Source organism: Necator americanus, chromosome II (genome assembly GCF_031761385.1).
Source record: "Necator americanus strain Aroian chromosome II, whole genome shotgun sequence".
Lineage (NCBI taxonomy): Eukaryota > Metazoa > Nematoda > Chromadorea > Rhabditida > Ancylostomatidae > Necator > Necator americanus.
In genome coordinates, this window is record NC_087372.1 from 35,558,692 (window position 1) to 35,580,104 (window position 21,413).

Genomic DNA, 21,413 nt, shown 5'->3' on the forward strand with positions numbered 1-21,413 from the left:
CGCATCTTCAGGGCCGTTTTTTACGGCAATTAGGAAGAAATGAACGGAATCATCTTTCACCCCATAATCTACAACCCCAAATAAGGCATAACCCACCTGAAACCTGCACCTCCCCAGATTCGTGGAGTGATGCCTTTAAGGGAAAAAATTTAGCGAAAAAAAAGCTAAACTAATTATGCGGCGACCAAATTGCAAATCAAGTCGATAACTGCAAGAGATCAAAAGTTTGAAACTGATAAAACTAAGAATTTAGTATTGAACTAGCAGATTCCAAAGTAAGATGTCAAGACAGTCGGAAAACAATTCCAAGACAGTGAAAACTGTAGCATTCGATCACTGTTCGGTTACCAAAGACTGTATATGCTGCGCTTCCGATTTAGTAAGTTGGTTGTATAACTGTTTTTTAATCTGAGGAAAACACAATCTAACAGTAACTCTTCTCTGCAGGGCCTCAGCGGTGCAAATAATGCGGATGCGACGGATGCCAGTAAGAGGTGAGCTTATTTCCGTCAATTATTTACATATGTGTCATTTTTTCTGGCTGGATTAGAGTGTATTTACAGTACAAACTCTATTTAAACCAGTATTATAATTAAACAAAAGTGACGTAATAATACAAACAAGGATTTTCTGTTGTTTTTCTTATTTTTCTTTCGCTTTTCTATCCGCTTTTGTGCAATTTATGTGAAAGAAAAAAAAAATAGAAATAAAAATATAGTATAAGATCTAGGAAGATTTTATTTCTTTAAAGAAAAGTCTTAACTGTTGGACAAAGATTGGGGGTTGATCATAGTAAATCATACATGGGACAGTCGAACCCGGTGCTCCGACCCCCTTCACTTTTGCTCGGTTGGGAAAAAGACTCTCTTCACTTTTGGACGGTTGGTGAAGGACGCGGACTGCACCTCATGAGCTAGACCCCCTTCACCTGAGGAAGGTCCGACTCCTCCCTATCGCACCTACGTAGTAAATGAAGTAGTAATCGGCGAGAAAATCACAACCATTATGAGTTCATTCCTCTCTATTACACTTATTTTTCTTAAGCTTGAGTTATACGAGCTTGATGTAACCATTGAATTTGTTCTTTCCCTAATTTTTTTCTGTTCGTTTCTACTTGATTGTGTTGCTTCTTATCTTTCTTCGAACTTTGTTCCTCTTCCGCTACTTTTTATGGTCAATTTCCAGCCTTATCTAATGAATAATGCTATTAAGCGCGCTTGAAATCGCGTATCACGCCATTTTTCAACGGAATTCCCGTGATTGTACCAGAATAATAGTGCTGACTGTTAGTCCTATCGTTTTAAATGCTTACACTAATAAAAATATGGCCGTACGGCTTCAATTTCATAAGTTCCAAAAGTAGGAATAGGAGAAGTTTCGATGACGATAATAGGTAATAGGTTGTTGATGAAAGCGATAGCGCTCTTCATTCATCCGCTCATTCATCATTCATTCACTAATTCATTCATTCATTCATTCATTCAACCAAGCATTCATCCATCTCTCCATCTATCCATTCATTGATTCATTCATCCGTCCATTCACTTGCCGATTTACTCATTCATTTACTTATTCATTCATTCACCTGCTCATTTATTCACTCATCCGTTCATTCCCACATTCACTCATTCATCCATTCCATCGTCTGTTTATTCATTTATTCATTCGTTTGTTCACTCATTCGCTCATTCACCCATTCATTCATCCGCTCATTCATTCGTTCCTTCATTCAACCATTCATGCATCTCTCCATCAATCTATTCACTGATTCAATCATCTGTTCGTTCAATAATCCATTCACTCATTTATTCACTCGCTTTTTCACCCAATCATCCATACGCTCATACAGCGTTCATCCATTAACTCATTCATTCATTCATTCATTCATTCATTTAGTTGTTCGTTCATGGTTAGAATTGTTTTTCATCCCAGTTGCTACGTTTATTACTCCATGACTTTAGATCCAGTCATCACACATCCTTTTCCATTAATCGATGTTTTCCTGAGATTTTCCATGAGAAGACAGTCGTTTAATTTCGATATTCTACGGAAGATTACTGTATTACAGTCTATAATGTGTGGATGTTTTGAACAAGAGAGAATGTGAACGGAATGAAATCCCACGAATCGTGAATAATCGTGAATTTTTAATGAATTTTATTGATTGAATTTTATCACGAGAGAATTTCCATTCTTTTCATATTTTTTTCTCACATTTTTTTCTCTTCTGTTTTGACTTGTTCAAACGAACCTTAACACGTTCTGTTAGAAACGGCTACTTCAACGGTCCATTCATTTGTAGTTGATTTTTTATTGTGCCTGGTCGAACTCCTTACTCTTATCCTCTATGCTAAAAAAAAGTAAGATCTCTTATATCTGAGTAAATATTCTTGAATACGTGGTACGTATTCTCGAGTACGTAGTAAATATTCTCGAATATTCGGTCTGATCTCAGCTGTTAAATTGAAGTGGTTTTTTTTTCCTTCGGGAAATTTTTTCCCACCTTGTCACACATTGTACGTACGATCTCTTTCATTGCGTCGTTAATGATTAACGCCGTCACCTATCATCAGACGTTTTATTCGCTGGTCGCACTGATATCGTTAAATATTCACTGTGATCTTTGCCTAGCGAAGAACATAAGCATTTACTGAAAATTATTTATTTTTTTAATTAGTATTACGCAGTAACAGCACTGAAAATTGCTACTTACTAAATTAACATATTTATTACTGCTTTTTCATATCTTTTCCTCTTGAAATGTTCCCTATAGTTCATGATGTCAAAAGTGCATACATGTTGTAGCATATTTAAGATTTCCCTGCTTTCATTCAGTGACAATGTAAATTTACTTTATTTATTTATCTATTTATTTATTCGCATACACAGATAGTGGACCAAAAAGAAAAAAAAACACATTTGTCTATGTCAGGATAGTCAAGAAAAAGTCGGCAAACTCATTGTCAGTGGGGCCTGACGCAGTCCTTTTCGTGGCGGAAATGCATCAACATGTTTACAAATTTAGTTAAAAAGTGAAAATTGAGCTGAATTGGAAGAAAAATAAAAGAAATTGAAAAAAAAACTCAGATATTTGGGGCGAATTTTGCGTTTTAGGTCGTTTTTTTTTCGTTGTTTGTCGGAGCTTTTTTGCTTGAGGGAGAAAAATAGTACAAATAATATGTATCTATATATGTAATAATAATACAAAATAGTACAGTTCTTCTACAGTATTTTAAATAGTATTTTAAACTTTTAGTATTTTAAATCAATCTTAAAATGTGTCTAGAGTATTTTTTGAAGTCCTATGATTGGATAAGTGGAGAAATGAAATAAAAATTCATTTTTTCCTCTCTCTCTCTTGCGATGAGTACTGATTATTTGCTGTTGGGACCGGGATCTGACGCAATACGTTGTATTTGTGAAGTCAGCTGCTTAGTCACGCTTGTATGTGCACACGTTTGATCTTTGTAATCTTTCATCCCTTTTTTTCGGATCTTTTTTTTATTTTCCATTATTTATTTATTTATTTATTTGAAAACACCCGTAGGTGTCCCACAAAACAGAATATAGAAACACCAGAGCTCACTAGAATTTCGCCAAAAATTTCTGTTCAATACAGAAACGTTGACGCCTTCATTGCTCATATTACATTTTTATGTAAGCTTACGAATTGTTTTGGAAGAAAATCTCCTGCATTTTGTTTTTCGTTATTATCGTTCTTCGTTATTTTCTTTAGTAGTTCAGTGATAAACAGTGTTATTCTTCGATAAGCACCTATTAAAATGCTTCTCCATGCCAAAGATCACCATAAAGGGTTGTCCCTTACTGACAACCCAAGGCAAAACAACAACGCCAGCCAAGGAACGAATTTATATTTTCACGTATTTTGAATCTGATGTAGTCTTGGTGGTTTTCCCCTTTTTATGTATGTAATCGTTTTTATTGTTATCTTATTTTTATTAATTCTTAGGTGATAGGTGATTTTTTTATTCATTATTTATTTCTATTTTCTATTTTCATTTTTACTTCCGGTCAAATCTAAACATAATTTGCTCTCCTAATCTTTTTTCTAATTAGTTAAATCAAAAAATATGGTGTATGAATGATGTGTAGTATGAACCACAAAAATATTGTTATTTTCAAATCTTTCCACCAGATCATTAGGGGTTATCCCTTCAATGCATCGGTTGTTGTATGGTCGATTTATTCGAAGATGCTTTAGTGTAAGAACTGTCAGAGAATATCGGTAACTTCACTAATTTGTCGTTGTTTTGTTTTCATATTACTGAATCGATATTGATAAACAAAGCTCCCAATTAACCCAAAGATTTTCATTTGTCAACATTTTTTCGCATTAGCATTCACTTTTCTTCTTACTAAGAATAGAAGAAATCCAAGGAGGTTTCTATTCTTTGCGGATATTTCTTCCCTGTTAATGTTCAAATGTTCCATGAGTTGATCTGTTGGATATAATGGATGAAAGGATAAATGATCGGATGGAATGTTCGTATCCTAAAATCATATGCAAACTGAAATTCTGAGATTTCGCGCTCTTTCGTTGACATCAGTCAGTCAGTTGAACGAAAACATGTTTTCCGTAGAGGATTTCGGCGAGCAAGCAGTTCACTCAACTATTTATCCCGCCCGGTTTGTTCTGCACAGCTGTTACGACAAGGTATTTAGCAAATATTCGAAGATCATAGTTCAAAAAAGTGTGTAGGAAACTCAACATTCCTTAAATTCCACTATTTCCTAGTTTTCATCATTTTCATTCTCCATATCCGATTTTCTTTACGGAATTGTCGGAGATTCCTGGGTATACAAAAAGAAGGAAAACCCCGTATTTTGTTATTTTCTATCCTTTTTTCTTGTTTTCATGATCCAATTCCACTCTTTCACTAAATTTTGCAGATCCTTAAATTCTCACATTTCAATTCTTTTCTTCCGGTGGCGTGTTTTCCCGGACTAACTGCCGTAAACAGGGTGCTAACCCAGTGCATACTACAAATTTGTAGTCAACACTACTGTAATAGTTAATTACTCTTTAGCCTTGCACAGTTCGTGTCGTAGCCCATCGCGTTGCGATTGCGATGTACAGCGTTTGAATTGAAATCCCACGTGGCAAGAAAGACGTAAGTCCAAGAAATCGAAGATCCAAACATTCAACAAGGTTATGGAGAGCGTCTTCTCTGATATTAAGAAAAGGATAAAGTGCTTGGTCCGCTTGGGACCGCGTTCATGTCAATTCAGAATCGCCCGATGTTTACGAATGCGAGTTGTTACAGTACAATTATATAGAGTACTATACCGTTACTTACGGGGGCTAGTTGACATATCAATTCACTCAGAGAATTCTGATATCATTTTATCGACCCCAGAGGGATGAAAGGTTCGGTTGGCACAAGGACGGTTTCGAACCATCGATCGATCGTGGAGTGGGAAAATTTGACATCTACATAGGTGGCTTTCTTCTTAGTTGTCCTTTCCAGAAAATTTGCGGTCTTGATCAATACTCATCTGTTTGTGTTTCTTTTTTTTTGCAACTAAACACTACAATGGTTCGTTTAGCCCATTTTCGCGTTTGTCGTTTAAAACGAGACTGTAAGAATGTGAGAATGTGTGAAAAAATCCACGAAGGGGTTCTCGGAGTTTTTTTTATTGGTTCAAAATTCACAACTTTGTGTTCCCGTCGCAAAGTTGTCCTCGCAAGTTACGACGAAGACGGCTGTTGCGTTGCGTTGCAGTGTAATTACCGAATAAAGAAGCGTTGGCTACAGTTCCGTCGATTCCCACTTGAGTCATTTCGGGGCGAGAAGCGTCCGATAGCGTGCTTATTTTTTTTAACTGTAGACTATAACACTATTTAAGTCCTCTCCTTCGTGGATTCTAGAATAGTTAGTTTAGTTTTCTAAATTTATTCACGCCATTAGCTGACGAATGTCCTCTTTGCCGAAAACCACCAATAATTCCCTCAGAGGGCAAGAACGTAGTGATTTTTGTGGCAGATGTGCCATTCATTGGGCGTGGTCAGTCGAATTTGCACTTTTTCTCACCTACGATCATGTGTTCTGCAGATGAGAAAACACGATTTTGATTTTAACGGGGGACGTAATACACAGATCCACCTACTGATGTCTTCCTGAATTATTGCCTAATTGGGAACACGTGAAAATCATAAGATAACTGCAACAATTGCAACGAAAAAACGGAAAACTGTTCTGTTCGCATTTTCCGCGATTTTTCCTTCACAGTCTATGTTGGTAATGTGACATTATTGAACCTTTAAATTGTTGACTCTATTTTTGCAATGATATCTAAGCATTCCTTAAAAAAATCCTGAACTTTGGCAGATTTTTGAAAAAAACATCAAAGATTGATTAAGTACATCATTTATCTGCTAATATTTTTATTTCAAATGTTCTGAATCAGACAAAGTGTGTTTTCCTTTTTTTCTCCTTCTTCTTCTTTTGATGCACCTTTTCTTTGAATTTTGGTGCATTGATGTATATGACGAATAAATTGATGTATAAATCATTGATGTATAAATAAATAACTAAATAATTCATTGACGTATAAATAAATAACTAGTATCTGTTAATCATCAATTCGTTTTAGAACCGGATTTCTCAGTACACAAAGCGCTGTGCACTGGAAGCTTAAAATAAATCCTAGGAATTTCTCGGCTCGATTTTTCACGCTCTATCGTTTATTGTTACATACAGAATTCGCCGTATTAGTCATTTCATGAAACATTTTAATTTTCTATTCATTTTTTTTTCTTTGTGCGCAAAATCGATGAATCAATTTCCCTCTCTATGACGTTAACTTATCCAAATTTCCTCGGAAACCTCTTTTTATGTGTTATTTCGTGGATTTATCGCAAAAGTGCATTCGTTGAAGGCTTCCAGCATTTACATGACGATGCTGCACATATTGATTTGCGCTCTACACCCGTATACATTTGTTTGTTTACTTGTTTTCTTCGTAATAATTTCTCCATACATAAACTCGTCTAAACAAACTGCTTGCCAGAAAAATATGGTTAGAATCGATTCAAGTGCTTGGATTTTCGTGGAGCTTTTTGCTAAATGGCAGTATTCGGACATATAAACATAAACTATCGATTATTTGGGGCGATACCTACAAATACTCTACTTGTATTGAGTAACTTATTTATGTACCCTGTGTTTTTTACCCTCTATCCATTTTTTTATTTGTATATTTGTATTATTATTATTATTATTATTATTATTATTATTATTATTATTATTTTATTTGTATTTGTGTCTTGTATATTCCGTTCGTATACACATAGATAAGCATGTAATGACTAAATATAAAAAAATAATAAGAAATAAAACTGTTAAATAAAACCAAAAAATAAAATGAAAAAATGGAAAAAATAGTAACAAAAATACCAATACCAAATAATGACAAATAAACACATATAGTTTCAAATTGATTCTTGAATGCATTGAGACAGCATTTTTTTCCCACGGTTAACCATGGAAACATTTTAACCACGAGACCGGTAACCGTGTAGTAGTAACACTATGATATCATCGGTTCCCACCTACCGCGCTCTGGATGCTGACCAGCACTATTCGTCAAACACTTTGCTGTGTACGTTGAGAACCAGTTCGATTAGTAGTGATTTCTCACATGTGAAAGTGATCCTAAGAAGAATATATACAGTGTATTTAGATGTTGTTGTTTTCGAGTCGAGGTCTAGGTGATAAGCTTCTCGATAAGGACTGTCTATCAACGCTTTTTTTCTCTCCTGAAAGACGTTTTTCCCCCATGAAATCAAAATTAGGGTTTTGGGTTTTGAATGTAAACTTTTAAAAAAAAAGTGAAAAAATTGTACTGCATAGCTTTGATGCAGTACTGGCGTCTTATATTAATCTTTATCTTTTTAGTTGGAAATATTGAGCCCAGATTAATCCATATCTTTATCTATATCTTTATATTAAACGTATATGTATATTGTTGTAGGGTACGATTACATTTACGTCAAGGTCATCCTTAGAATTAATTAGAATCAAAATTTCGTTCTGTATTTGTGTTGATGGATTTATTTATTGTTCTGTGTATTTATGTGTTGTATTTGTATTTGAATTATTGCATGCTGCCAAAACTTTGAGGATGGTCCACCTTCGTGTCGAGAACTCTCTTGTCTTTCTTTCCCCTCTGTCTTCATATCTCTTTTTTTCCTCCTCCTTTTTTCCTCTCTCCTTCTTCAGATTATTATATCTATCATGTCAGGGGAAATCCGACGATATGTCGAGATAACATTGTCTTTTCTATGTATTTTATGGATTATGATTTCTATGTATCTTTCTATTTATTTATTTCTATGTATTATCGGGAAAAATCCGACGATATGACAGGAAAAATTACTTTCATTGTTCACAAAAAGCTGAAACCAATTTCTGACGATTTCTCCTACACTTCTTATCGTCAATTCCTCACCATCAATTCCCTACGATCAGTAATTTCGCTTGTTTCTAATTGATAACATTCTTTACTTCTTGCCCTGCCTTTTCAACTTAGATCACGTGAATATTCTTGCCACATGACTGCTAAAACTATTCGGATCACGCCACTAGTTTTCAGCATCAAAAGAAAGTGCAGAGCTCTTCACTTCGTAAATGCAGAACGTATCAAAATCGACGACATGTGGGGACCTGATAGATAACATGAAGTTCGAGGTGTAGAATATGAGCGCATGCCCGCTTAATTTCCCTTAATCATCCTAAAAAACCTTGTGGGAGCCGTCTTAGTTCCAGCGAGGTACGAGGTGCGTTAGAACATGCCTCCAACATGTACATGTTCCGCTTCCCTCAGCATCCTATTCATTGGTTCTACTTGAGAAAGTTAGTGAGGGAACCTCATCGATTTTCGCCGCTCGCTCGTGGACGAAGCGCGTGCACAAGGGTGGCGCGTTCCAACCTACCTCGCATTAAAGATCCCCGTTCCCGCGCATTTTTTAAACACAATTTGGGGATCTGAGCGGAACCACACCTATTTTTCACCTTTCTAAACTTACTTTATGGATCTTTTATAAAACTTATGTCAAACGATTGCAACAAAAAATAGTTGAGTCAAAACGACCTGAACCTTAACGCAATTATGCCAACGGCTACGGTCGAAGCGGCGCAATAGATCGTGGGTGTTGAGATCAGGTGGGACGCCACCGGCTTCTTCCGACAAACACTGCCCTTGGAGTGGAGCTAGCTGGGGTCCCACCTCGATTGTAACCGCTGCCTCTAGCGTTTTTGTTAGATCGCAACCGTTGGATCCACCGTGGCGGTTCGAGTGCGGCCGCTTACACAACCTCAGCGATTTCAATTCGTTTTGGATCGACTAAACCGTAACGAATAATATCCAGGAACCTTTGTTTTCTATTCTGCCAGGTACAAATTTCCTACCATTCCACACCTACGTCCTTCATGTACAGGGACAAATCAAGCCTCTCTACATGAATTATGTAGATGTGCGAGTGGCAGCAAATTTTATTGCAGTCCTATGGTTTTCTGAGTGTCATTTTCTTTTTGCTTCGTGAACAAAGTCGATTGGGCTGCACTTAACAAGTGTTTGGTTTGGACTCTCAGAGTTTGGAAAATCAAATCCAATCTTGGCTACAGCTGAAGCAAATCAATCAAAATTACGTTTTCAACAATACCTTCAATCTCTTAGTGGAGCAAATTACCTGGTTTCCATTCGAAGAAATCGTCTATGCAGAGCTTCAATTCCTTCATTATTGAGCATTGAGAATTATTCATTATTGAGCAAAACCTCACGACATACACATCGCAAATTTCTGGTTGCTTGTGTGACTGTGGGACCTCGATTGAGCGCAAAAAGCGGGTGTCGAAAATGTTGTTTTTTTATCGACTTAACAGTCCATCTTAACGACAGAAAGAACATGTGAAGAACAGAAAGCAAACACATTATTGTAGAAAAAAAAACTAACCGCACTACTTTCTGGAGCATGTAATTCTCTATCGAACGATATAGAACGCTTACCAAAGAATTTTATTTTTCACGCAAAGTTTTCACTTTAGAAAAAAACGCCATGTTTTAGGGACCAACCTAATAACTCTTATTTTCTATTTTCTTCCCCGCTATTTTTGAAGATTTGTGTCATATCATAGTATTTATTATATGTTATATTTGCAAAGGTGCGAGTACATATACACTGACTACACTATATTTACTAATTTTTAATGTTTTTTAAAATTTAATTCTAATCTATTTTTTTTTATAAATTAAATTTTTAATTTTAAATTTTAATTTTTTAAAATAGTACTTTTAATGTAATTTTTTAATGTTCCATTCTTATCTTTTTTCCGAATCCTGTTGTTTGTTGCGGGGGTAGGCGAATATAGTTCAACACGTGGACTTTTTTTAGTTGTATTCACCTTATTTATCGCAATATTAGATGCACCTTCACCTTTCTCTCGTTTTTTCTTATCACAAAGGAATGAACAAGTATAATTTTCCCTACTCGCAACGATATTATTGTCACAGCGTAAATTTCTCATCAGCAATTCAGGTGGTGCTGAATTTTATTTAGAAACGACATCGGACAGCGGTCTGCATAACATTCGTTATGATTCACTGTGTATATGGATTCGTGATTCACCTCCTCACTTTTACATAGCATGAATACACTTAACATATATAACAGTTCTTTCTAGAACAATTTGAGGAAAGTATTTATTTTTAAAGGCAGCATAACACGAATCTGAGGTGGTGCGGATTTCAGGTGGAGTATCCGTATACGGGTAGTAGATTATGGAGACGAGGGTGGTTCCGCTCATCTCTCCCTGCATCACCGGAAACAGCCGCCTCCACAATGCTGTTCTGTACGACACCATCTATTGCAACGCCCCACCCCTTGCGCCGCCTCCGCCCGGCGATTCGTCGAAAATCAATTCGGACTGCCCCGATAGGCAGTAAGGGACGCTACGCGTGCAAAGGTGGCGCGCTGCAATAGAAGGCATTGTACAAAACAGCATTCTGGAGGCGGTTGTTTGCAGTGATTCAGGGAGAGATGAACGGAACCACCCGGTCTCCATAATCTACGAACCCGTATACGGATACTCCACCTGAAATCCATACCACCTCAGATTCGTCGAATGCTGCCTTTAAAAACCAGTAACAATTAATTGTTGTTCCCCATCCCATCTTTTCTGTTTATTCGCTGTTTCACCTAGTTGTGCTGCGAAGTTACTGTATATATCTCTGTACGCTTTCAGCACGATGACTGCCGATGTACGACGGGATCTATTCAAAACGTTTTGGGACAAATACTCGGATAAACCTGACACTAACTCAATGATGCTTAATCAAACTGCTAACGATCTCGAAGCAAGTGACAGGTCCGTTTTTTTTCTGATCATACATATCTCACTAGAAGACCAAAAATGTAAATAAAAATAAATAAAATAAACGGAATAAAAGCGGTGCAAAAATTGCACTTCAGGTGGTTGCGCACAAAAATCTTAAAATTCCCACAAATGTTCGTTTGGTTTGTAATTTTTTTTTTGGCTAAAGTGTGATTGGATGAGCGGGATAAATTCAATATTGCTCTAAGTGAACACCATTTTTAAGCGCAAAACGCCCATAAGGCACAAAAGGCTCGTAGAGAACAAAAACTATCCCTAAGTGGCGAATGGCTTCTTCATTTGAGAAGCGTTTGAAGAGGTGATAATTCTTCTTCGATCGTTAGATCGCCACTGAAAGTGAATAGCTGAATCAGTCGGGGTCCTAAAACCTAAGCATTAGTCTTAAAGGACGAACTTTTACCTAAAGGTAGAACAAAGAAGGGAAGATGGAGCTGGAACTACTCATCCTTTAATTTTACCAAACTCTCCAAAGTTCAGGATTACTAAAAATGAATAGCTGAGTCATATCGTATAGTACTTTTAACCAGAGCGAAGTGGACTGAGAAATGATTTCTGCGTAGTCCGCGTTTGAAGTACGACTTTTGCGCTCCAGGAATGATTCTTTGCCCTCCAGTTGCAGGTTCAGTACAGTTAGATTGGAGCAGTGTTGAGTGTCCCCTCCCCCACAACCACTTTCTACTGTGTTATCTGGTCAAAACGACCTTAACCGTAGTGCTGCGACTCGTACTGCGGAGATGAATGAAAGTAGCTAATGGTCCCACTTCGATCGCAACCGTAAGGTCAGTCGGGTTGCTTTGAGTGCAGCCGCCTACGCAACTGCACCAGGCTTCAGGTCGTTTTGATCCGACTATCTGTACTGCTCAGGAATGCACTCATTGCTAGATCTTTGATACTTCTACGATTGCATTGAAATGTAAAGAAAAAAAGATACCTGATGTTGAAGTTAGTGCGGATTTGGCGCTAGTTGCGCTAACAAAAAAGAAGGGAAGTTTATCAAACAGTCAAAGATAGGGAATTGAAGTGCTCTACTGTTGTATTTGCTTTTTCGGGATTACTCTTTGATAACTGCATCTAAACTCAACATTTGCTATTAGATAGATAGCTCATGGAAACATTATTCTTCCTGGCTTATTGGTGACGAAGCGAACACCTCAACAGCAGCTACGAGGATATTTCTTGTGATTGTTATAAGTGTGTTTTTTTTCAGAGCAGAAATACTCTCCAGCTTACCTCTTCTCACAAACAAGGATGTTGTCGATATTGGAGCAGGGATCGGGTGATTTTTTTAAGTTCTTCTTTTTCTTTTTTCTTCTTCTTTCTTTCTTTCGTTTTTTGCACATTTCGCACAAAATGCGCCAATATTCCGGATCTTCATGAATCTTGATTGCAAAGAGTTTTAGGTGGCGGTGAACCTTCTCCTTCTCTTATCACTGTCCCAGTTCCCGTTTATGTACTGACTTGATGTCCTTAAGACCTTTTTAAGCTCCATCAGCGTAATTAAAATGATAAGACTTCAAGTAAGGGGCGCCGTCGCTTTTTCCTGATGTCAGAATAACCATCTAACTTGGAAGATATCCAAGTTCAGGATCCTCAGATTCGAACGTATTCTCATGGGAGAATTCAAGTTATCTTTGATAAATGCGTAGGAGCCTTTCAATCCCTAAAATCAAACCTGCCTAGTATATAGTGTTTGCGAGTTGATAAATAATAGAGAAGCAAAGTTGTAGAGATTACCGTAACCTGATGTATTGTGAAAAATGTTTCCTTATCCCTTCCAACAAAAATGATTGCGGAATGACTGAAAATCTATGTTCCCACTTAGTAAGACCACTTTAAAATAAATTCAGAGGGAGAGATATTGCGCGAGAGTTCCGGTTTGACCTTAAGAAGGACTTTTCTTTGTTCAAAAGTTTCTACGCTTTGCTAACGAATCGAAAACTCTCATCGAAAACACGTTGAAATTCGCTGCACCACAAATTAAGTGGTAAACACCACTGTAAACACTTACAGACACTGATAAACAGGTGAAAATCATCTGACTTACGGCGCAATTGCGTAAGCGATTGCGCTGGAAGTGTTGCAATGGGATCCACCCTCAGCTCTACGGTCTGATTGGAGCTAGCGTGAGTCTCACAGTGAATACAACTGTTCTGCATAGTTGAAACACAAGTCTGGTCGTTTTGACCTGATTGTATGCAAAGCTTCCAACCAAAGTTGAAGACACATCAGTTGAGATGTTATCTGTTTCATTTCGTTGGCCTAGGACTTTGCATGATCACTTCCCACAATTTTTGCACCATGTTCGGATGTGTTTTCTAGCGGATTGATTCTTTTTAGCAAATTTTCTTCTCTAAACAAAAATCCACGATTTTTCTGTGAAGGTGTTTGTGGCGACAAAATATATAGTGAATGAATTGAAAATGATTGAATTGCTCTATTCAGGCGTTTCACAACCGTGCTAGCAGAAACCGCGCGTTGGGTGCTTTCGACAGACTTCATTGAGTCGTTCATCGCTAAGAATCAGGAACGAAACGCTCATTTGGGTAATATCAGCTACCAAATAGGTGATGCTGTTCATTTGGAAATGGAGGAAAAAAGGTGAGCCAATTACCGAATAGAAATCCTACATTGACTGAAAATTACCGTAGCTACATTGAAATATTTCTCAGTGTTGATTTGGTATTCACTAATTGGCTAATGATGTACCTCTGCGACAAAGAGGTGATTGAGTTTCTTTTCAACGCTATGAGATGGCTTCGAGCTGACGGTTACCTTCATCTTAGGGAGAGTTGCTCTGAGCCCAGTACTGGTACGCTATTTTTTTGTACAGTTCTATATATTTGATATAATCGGGTCAAAGGACATGAAGTTCGCAGTCGCGTAAAGCGGCGCAGTCGGAGTAGCGGATGGAATTGAGGAGGGACCGCAGCGATGACAGGGGCTAGGAAAGGTCCTCCGTCGATTTTAACCGCTAAGCACCGTTTTGAGCGCAACTGGACCGAACCTCGTTTTGTTTTTACCCAACAATGATAGATTGTAAATTAGTACAATAATTAATAGACAGAATTTCTCAATAGATTGGAATTCCGTGTTATTATTGTTATTAAAATTATTATTGTTATTTGTTGGTAACCTTTTAGGTCGTTCAAAACAGAGCACTATGCATTCAACTGTTGAGACAAATCCTACTCACTACCGATTCTCTTCGCTCTATATCAAGGTATGTGCTCTCCCTGCTGATTATTATATGCTTGGGAATCTGCTACAGTAATAAATAAGTAAATAAATTTACTACTGTAATTATGGAGTTGCAGACAGCTCTATTTTGTTAAGCTTCTCCGCGCCATTCGGTATCGCGACTCGGATGGGAAAGTATGGCGATTCGATGTGCAATGGAGTTGTTCCGTACCGACTTACATCAGGGTATGAATTTTTTAAACTCATTTCATAGCTTTAGTAACAACAGAATATATAGGTAAAGAACATGCTTTTCATTCAAACTTGACGTTTTTACAACAAGTCTTCAAATTTCATTACATAGCTTTAGTAACAACAGAATATATAGGTAAAGAACATGCTTTTCATTCAAACTTGACGTTTTTACAACAAGTCTTCAAATTTCATTTGTTTTCTATATGACACTGTTATTTAACAAATTATTGCTTTGCGGGAAGGATAAATAGTAATTAGGTATCAGGTATTGCAAGTAGGAAAAGGCCTCACTTCTTTTTCAGCGATCCAATAATTGGCGTCAAGTTCATTGGTTGACAAAGAAAGTGCCAGCTGACGGAGACGAAGAAACTACTGTTAACGATTTGCTCAAGTTGTTCAGGTTTGTTAGAAAGTTTTAGTTTCCCCAGCTTATCTTTTCCGGCTTCTATGGATACTGTATAAGCGGAAAATAGAGTTATTGCATCGTAAGGAACGTAACCCTTCTGATAACCTGAACATTAGAGTTTCTTTAACTTTGTGAAAATTCGACCATTGAAACAGTTCTTCGTTCTTGAATTGTTTATTGTTCTTTGAAGTATAATTAATTTAGCGAAGCCTGGCATGCCGAACAACTGGCGTGGGACGCGAAACTCGATAGTGAGAAATACGTATGGACTGACAAGGTGGGTTCTAATTTGTGAATTCCCTGCACAGTTCACCTGAGAGAGGCACGGTACTGCATCAGCCAATAAACAATTGTACAGTAGTTAAAATTTCTTCTGCTTCATGATTTATGACAAAAATCAAAGTAAACAATCAAAGTGTTAACACAATTATAAATGTTCAGATTTTTTCAAACGCCATTGACGATGAAATAGTGCCGAAAAATGGTACTGCTTATGTGTTCACACCTAGACAGATCTCACCTTATCTGCACATTAACTCACACCTTTTGGCTGAGGTTTGTGTTTTTTTTTTTTTTTTTTTTTTTTAGAACTTACCATTCTCTGACATTCTCTTAAATAATGACAGTTTTCCAGAAGTTCACATGTAACGTTTGGAATGTTGAAACGAAAGAGTATTTATACAGGACCTCGCTAACGAGGGCGAACAATCAGAAAGATCAGCGAGTAAGGTATGAAAGTTCCTTTATCGTTTGAAATATCGAGGAAATATTTACTGTCAATACAGGAAAATCGAGAGAAATGGAGTGAATAAGAAGGTTAGCAGAGAGCCACTTCGACCCTAACTTCTTAGAATAAAGTTCCTGTAATTGTTAATCAGCAGAGATAGGTGGAAGTTAGAATTGTTGTTTGTTGCTGTGCACCTCTGGCGTAAACCGCTTTCGTACGGGAGGCTATCCACGAAACTCCATAGGTAAATCTCAAAATACGTCTTACACTTCGGAAGAGAAACGTTGAATAACCCCATCTAACAATAATAAACATCGACAGCTGCATCGCGTCTCTTAGGAACTTTGCTCTATTTGAAACATCCTGTCTTATCTCCTTTCGCTAGTGTATCCATGGAAAACTGCAAACAACTCCTCTTTCAATTACTACCAAGATACCCTCGTCCGTAACCCCGCTCGGTTTGGTTGATATTCTTGAGCTATAGTTGGGTCAAAACGAGCTGACGCTCTGCACAGTTGCGTAAGCGGCTGCGCTCGAAGAAGCGCGGTTGATCTAGCTGCTGGGACCGAGGCGAGACCATCGCTAACTTCAATCGAGCTGCATCGATGAGTGATGCCAGCGAGAGTCCCCGCTCGATCCCAACCGCTGAGCTCCACTGTACTGCTTCGAGCACAACCGCGTACGCAACTACACCGAAGTTCAGGTCGTTTTGACCGGACTACAAGTGCGTGCGCGTTTTAAATGCATCGGTCTATCTTTGCGCTCATCCTGAAGTCTTTTTCGTTGTTCCTTTTCGATCAAGATTGAAGCGTCTTGCAAAACTGTTTTAACTCGAAATGATCTATTGGATTATTATGTCAAATTCTGAGGGAGCAGATGTGCACCGTGTACAACATCCTTTATTTCTTTGTTTTCACTCAAATATTAACACAGACTTAATACTTTGCCTAGATAGGCTGTAGATGAAGTTAACAAGTTCTTAAATTTTGAGTTGTGCCACTTATTTGTTGGTGCGGAATGTATGAGGGTGGTATAAAAAAATTTGATTCAGGTTCGGCTGGAACGAAACGTTAGCGTCATCAATTGATTACTGGACCCAACGCGATGCCTCATTTGACTGTCTCATTGCCACCGAGCTTCTCTCAACCAGTGACGATGAGGGTGTGAAGAGGATAGCAGTAGGTTTCACTATTATAGTTCGTTTACAAAGTGTAATTGGCTGTGCTATGTTAAGGTAGGACTGAGCCCGTTTTTTTTGTTAGCTCTGATCCTTATATAATGTTCTCACTATTTCGTCTATGATGCACTTCTTTTAGAATATTATGAAGCCTGAAGCTAAACTGGTCTTGCTCGAACCTGTGCACGATGTGGATGAGGAATCTATTAGGAAGGTAGGATTATGGCATTTTGTCGCTCTTAGATCAACTACAACATATTATTAAATCTGTTGATGATGTTTACATAAAAAGTACTTGTGGAAGATCCTTTGAAAGAGGAACAGTTATGCTAAGAAGTTGTGTTCTTCTTGTTCCACGAGAAAAAAAAAACTTATTGAGCTGGCTAAAACACCTGTATCGGCTGTGCTCCCGTTGTTCATTGATTTGCTGGAGCGGGTTCCACTAATACTTCCATTTGTCCGTATTTTTCTTCGAAGGATTTTATAAAGAGGTCTGACCATCGGATCGACAGTGCCTTTGATGTCGCATGGAGCCCATTCGCTCACCGTTCTGGTCCAACGATTGAAGCGCATCACGCATCCGCTCCACTTAATTTTACTTCCCTAGGCAACGTTTCTGATCCACGTAGAATAGACTAGGATTTTACGAAATCCGAAATTCTGTAAACGTCATGGGCTGCTCCCTTTGATAGCTTTTAAAAACTTTGACCACTATAATTTAAGGTTAGAAAGCTTCAAAGTGTCTAACATTACTTCTTTGAGATAACTCCGTTTTGAATCCTTCATTCGACGAACTATAAACAACTCGTTGTTTAGTACAATTCTGTCAAGTTTTTTTTCTGTCCCTTTCTTCATCCAATCTCATCCACTTGCACACTTTAAGAGCTCACTGATTGCAGCGAATGACTTCTTGTGGCTTTAAAAATATCTCAATCTTGGACGTCACGGATGAATGCAAAGCTGCCGAAACCACCTATGCCAGCGATCATAAATTGGTACGCTTCCTATTTTTAGGCTTAGTTTTTTCAGATAGAAAATATAATATCAACAGTATAGTGTCAGAATGAACTTTTCAAAAACGTTGGAGCATTCTCGGCGTTTTTGAAGCATTCTCTCACTAGAGTAGGAGTTGAACAAAGCCTTTGTTCTGTTCTGTTTTTCTCGAAGTGATTTCTCCAATCTTTTGTTTCCATGTGGTCCGAAACACCCAATAATTTCAGCAAGTCGAATCTTGCGACTGTAATTACCTTCTCATCAAAGCCTCACTCTGACCGTATGCATGGAGGTAAAGTGCTGTTTTGTTCGATCTATATTCATTTACATTCTACTCACTATGAAGGGCCTTTGTAAAATTACAGTAATTGAGAATTCTGTGTTCACTTCTATCTTTTTGAACTTCAATGTTTGTCTAGATTTCTTACAATTGTATAAATTACAACGACATTTTGACAATGATTATTTTTCCTGTTCAGTTGTATGTTATACCGGTGACTTAATAAAGCAGGGCGGTTCAAGTACGGGAGAATTAGTTGAATTACCAACGAGATACTTGTTGTTTCTCTTGTAATGTAGTTAATGGAATTGGAATTGATTAATGCTTGATGATCGGCATTTGTATTGGATTTGGCAACAGCGCAACTTGCGGTGATACCCCGTGGAGAAGAGGTACAGAAGAATACTGGCGATTTACACTCCGAATTGTTTGATAGGGAGAGTTTCCAGAAAAGAGGAACAATAACTGGTTTGAAGAGTTTTTTTTTGTTTTGGATATAGTTAGGTTTTTTAACCCGATATTCAGTTGCAATCCCTTCAAAACTTCACTGAGGACTCAACTAACTAACTTCGTTGTTCGTTAACCTGTACGTGACACTAATTGCTGCATCTGCTTTGCTTAGTGTCCTGAAAAAAGGTTAAAGAGGGGTCTTACATAAACTTCTTTGCGAATTTGAATATGATGGTCGAATTGAAAGTGGAAATAAATGTAAGTTCGTAAATATCACCGCAAACAGTCAAGCCTACTTTTACATTTTAAGATTTTGGATTTATCTTCTGCTTCATCTGTTTCTGTCCTTTCTGGATAATTCTATTGTAACGCGCGTGAAGATATTGCAATTATTATGATTAAGTATCTTATTTTCTCATCCGAATTCCATTTAACGATTTGATAATTGTGTCATGGTCATGGCTGATTAATCGCAAATACACAATCGTCGTAAGGTTATACTGCTAGTTTTTCACTAACATTTCGTTTATTGGAATCACGATGTTTTTCTTATCCTGAAAAAATGGGGAGGTTTACCACAATTTTTCCTTCTGCAGATTGCACATTTTCCGTAGAAGTACTAGCAAGAATACATTCGTTTTGCCATTATCCAGTAATCTGTGATTTCGGAAGCTTTTGATGCTTCTTAATTCCTGTATTGCAAAGTAGATCATATTTGTTCCTGACACAGGAACATTCTTTGAAGCTAATTCCAAGCTTACGTTCTGTGATGATTTTTTTTTCAAACAGAAACGCGTGATTGGTGTAAAACTGCTAAAACTGCTCGAGTTGTGGTCAACCTTCATTTCAGCATTTACCCTAAAGTCAAAGTTAGCTGTCTTAATCATTTCACTCTACATCCTTGAAATCTTAAAAAATTTTAATGCTGTTTGTCGGATGCAGTTTGCCGTAGGAAGGAGAGTTTTTCTTCCCAATCCTATCCTGGAGGATCATGACAGAAGTGTCACAAATAGGGCATAATCGTTACAGATCACTCTTATTGAAATTGTTCAACGTGGAGATTTTGAGCATAGCGCCGTTTTGCTCGCCAACGAAACTTTAGTGGCATTCAAAGTAAACAGTGGAACTTAAACGGTACAACTGCTATTACATTACAAATATGTATGGTATTAAGAATCAGAGACGCGAACAACTTCAAATTCAGTCCTACTAACTAGTTCACAACTTTGAAATAAATCTTAGTAAAAGTAACTTCAAGAAATTTATGTTCCAACTAGGAATTTTCCCAATGTTAGCGCACACTTGTATTGTATAATGCCGTGTTTTTTGAAAACATACAGGCTGGCCAAAAGAACCTGAAATCTGGCGCAATTGCGTACATTGCTTTTGTCAAGTCATCACTGGAGTCTTATTCATAGTAGCAAGGTCCCACCCCGGGCATAACGGATTATGGTTATTGATCTTGATTGTACTCACATCAGTAAGCTCTTGCAACAGCTTATTGATGTGAATACAAAATCTTGTTTGCGTAAAGAAGGTGAAAACAGATTGAAAGAACGTGTTGATATAAGAATGTGTGGGAACAGGCTTTAAGCAATATTGGGATCGTCAGAATTTTATGTGGTGTTTTATTTTACCGACAGATTTGTGTTTTGTCAGAAACTTTCTTAACTATGTTAACCTTCAATGTGAAGGTAAAAATATAAGAATGAAAAGAAAAGTGATTTAGTTGTTTTCTCTATCGCACCCTTTGGGTCCCATATTCTTATTTTCTCCAATCGTGATGCAAATCGCTGTCAAGTGACCAATGCCGATCGCAAAGTCTTTCTACAACATGTAAATAGTCTTTATTCTCAGTGAAAATACGTGCAATGCAAGTACGAATAATATTCTCAAAAAATATGTTCCCAGAAAAGAAACAAATCACGAGAAGCATACCACATCAGAGGACCTGTTGCAAATATTCACATATACCACATTCAAATAATTCCTTAACGTTATGAGAAGTTCCTACAAATATTTTGTAGGCTTTTTATGATTCTTTTAAGATAAATCGCTTGTCGAATCCGACAATTACTGATACGACTATGCAGAAAGTGCTTGTGGACATTGTGATTCGTGGAGAACACTGTCCAAATTCATGGGAAGAGTAGAATTCTGAAAACCGTTTCCAATATCATTCTGCTTTTTTTCACTTGATCATGATTTAAAGTCGGTTCTCACCACATGTGTATTTATAAATGCAAGGACTGTAATACATATGTATAAATGCATACAACACATTTGGATAGCACTGTACAATTGAAGATCGGTTAGGCAGGAAAGCAAACGTCGTCGTTGAACGACACTTCGTAATCTGAAATATTACTTGGTAGATATTACGATAACAAAATGACAAATATTGTAGGGTCGAAGCGACATGATGCACGTACGCAATTGCGTATGCGACTTCTCTCGATGGGTTCCGGTGAAGCGTAGCGACTACATAGGAGCATGGTGAAACCCTTGCTGGTACTATCCATCGCTGCAGTTTG

The 21,413-nt window shown here is 37.5% G+C and overlaps 2 protein-coding genes across 4 annotated transcripts in view; one reads left to right on the forward strand and one right to left on the reverse strand.

Annotated features, from left to right (window-relative positions):
• Positions 1–280: 280 nt before the first annotated feature.
• Positions 281–18,427, forward strand: RB195_020489 (uncharacterized protein; the record flags this gene model as incomplete). 2 transcript variants are annotated; one of them, XM_064188804.1, is made up of 16 exons in its annotated part: positions 281–379; positions 448–494; positions 11,265–11,387; positions 12,622–12,690; positions 13,857–14,012; positions 14,084–14,223; positions 14,555–14,634; positions 14,748–14,837; positions 15,149–15,246; positions 15,457–15,529; positions 15,694–15,807; positions 15,887–15,981; positions 17,031–17,157; positions 17,296–17,370; positions 18,056–18,151; positions 18,377–18,427. In XM_064188804.1, 16 exons carry the CDS (start codon positions 281–283, stop codon positions 18,425–18,427), a joined length of 1,533 nt encoding a protein of 510 aa, XP_064044685.1. The 2 variants fall into 2 exon arrangements, with proteins under 2 accessions (XP_064044685.1, XP_064044686.1); XM_064188805.1 differs by lacking the exons at positions 281–379; positions 448–494 and adding an exon at positions 4,179–4,246.
• Positions 18,428–20,911: 2,484 nt separating this feature from the next.
• RB195_020490 (uncharacterized protein) overlaps positions 20,912–21,413 on the reverse strand; it is a gene marked incomplete at both ends in the record, with an annotated part of 40,821 nt that continues 40,319 nt past the window's right edge. The window contains 3 exons of one of the 2 annotated variants that reach the window (XM_064188806.1): positions 20,912–21,036; positions 21,103–21,235; positions 21,312–21,374. In XM_064188806.1, coding sequence (XP_064044688.1) covers positions 20,912–21,036; positions 21,103–21,235; positions 21,312–21,374 — 321 coding nt within the window. Of the gene's footprint in view, positions 21,037–21,102; positions 21,236–21,311; positions 21,375–21,413 lie in introns of those variants that run through there. The other variant, XM_064188808.1, reaches the window with a different exon arrangement.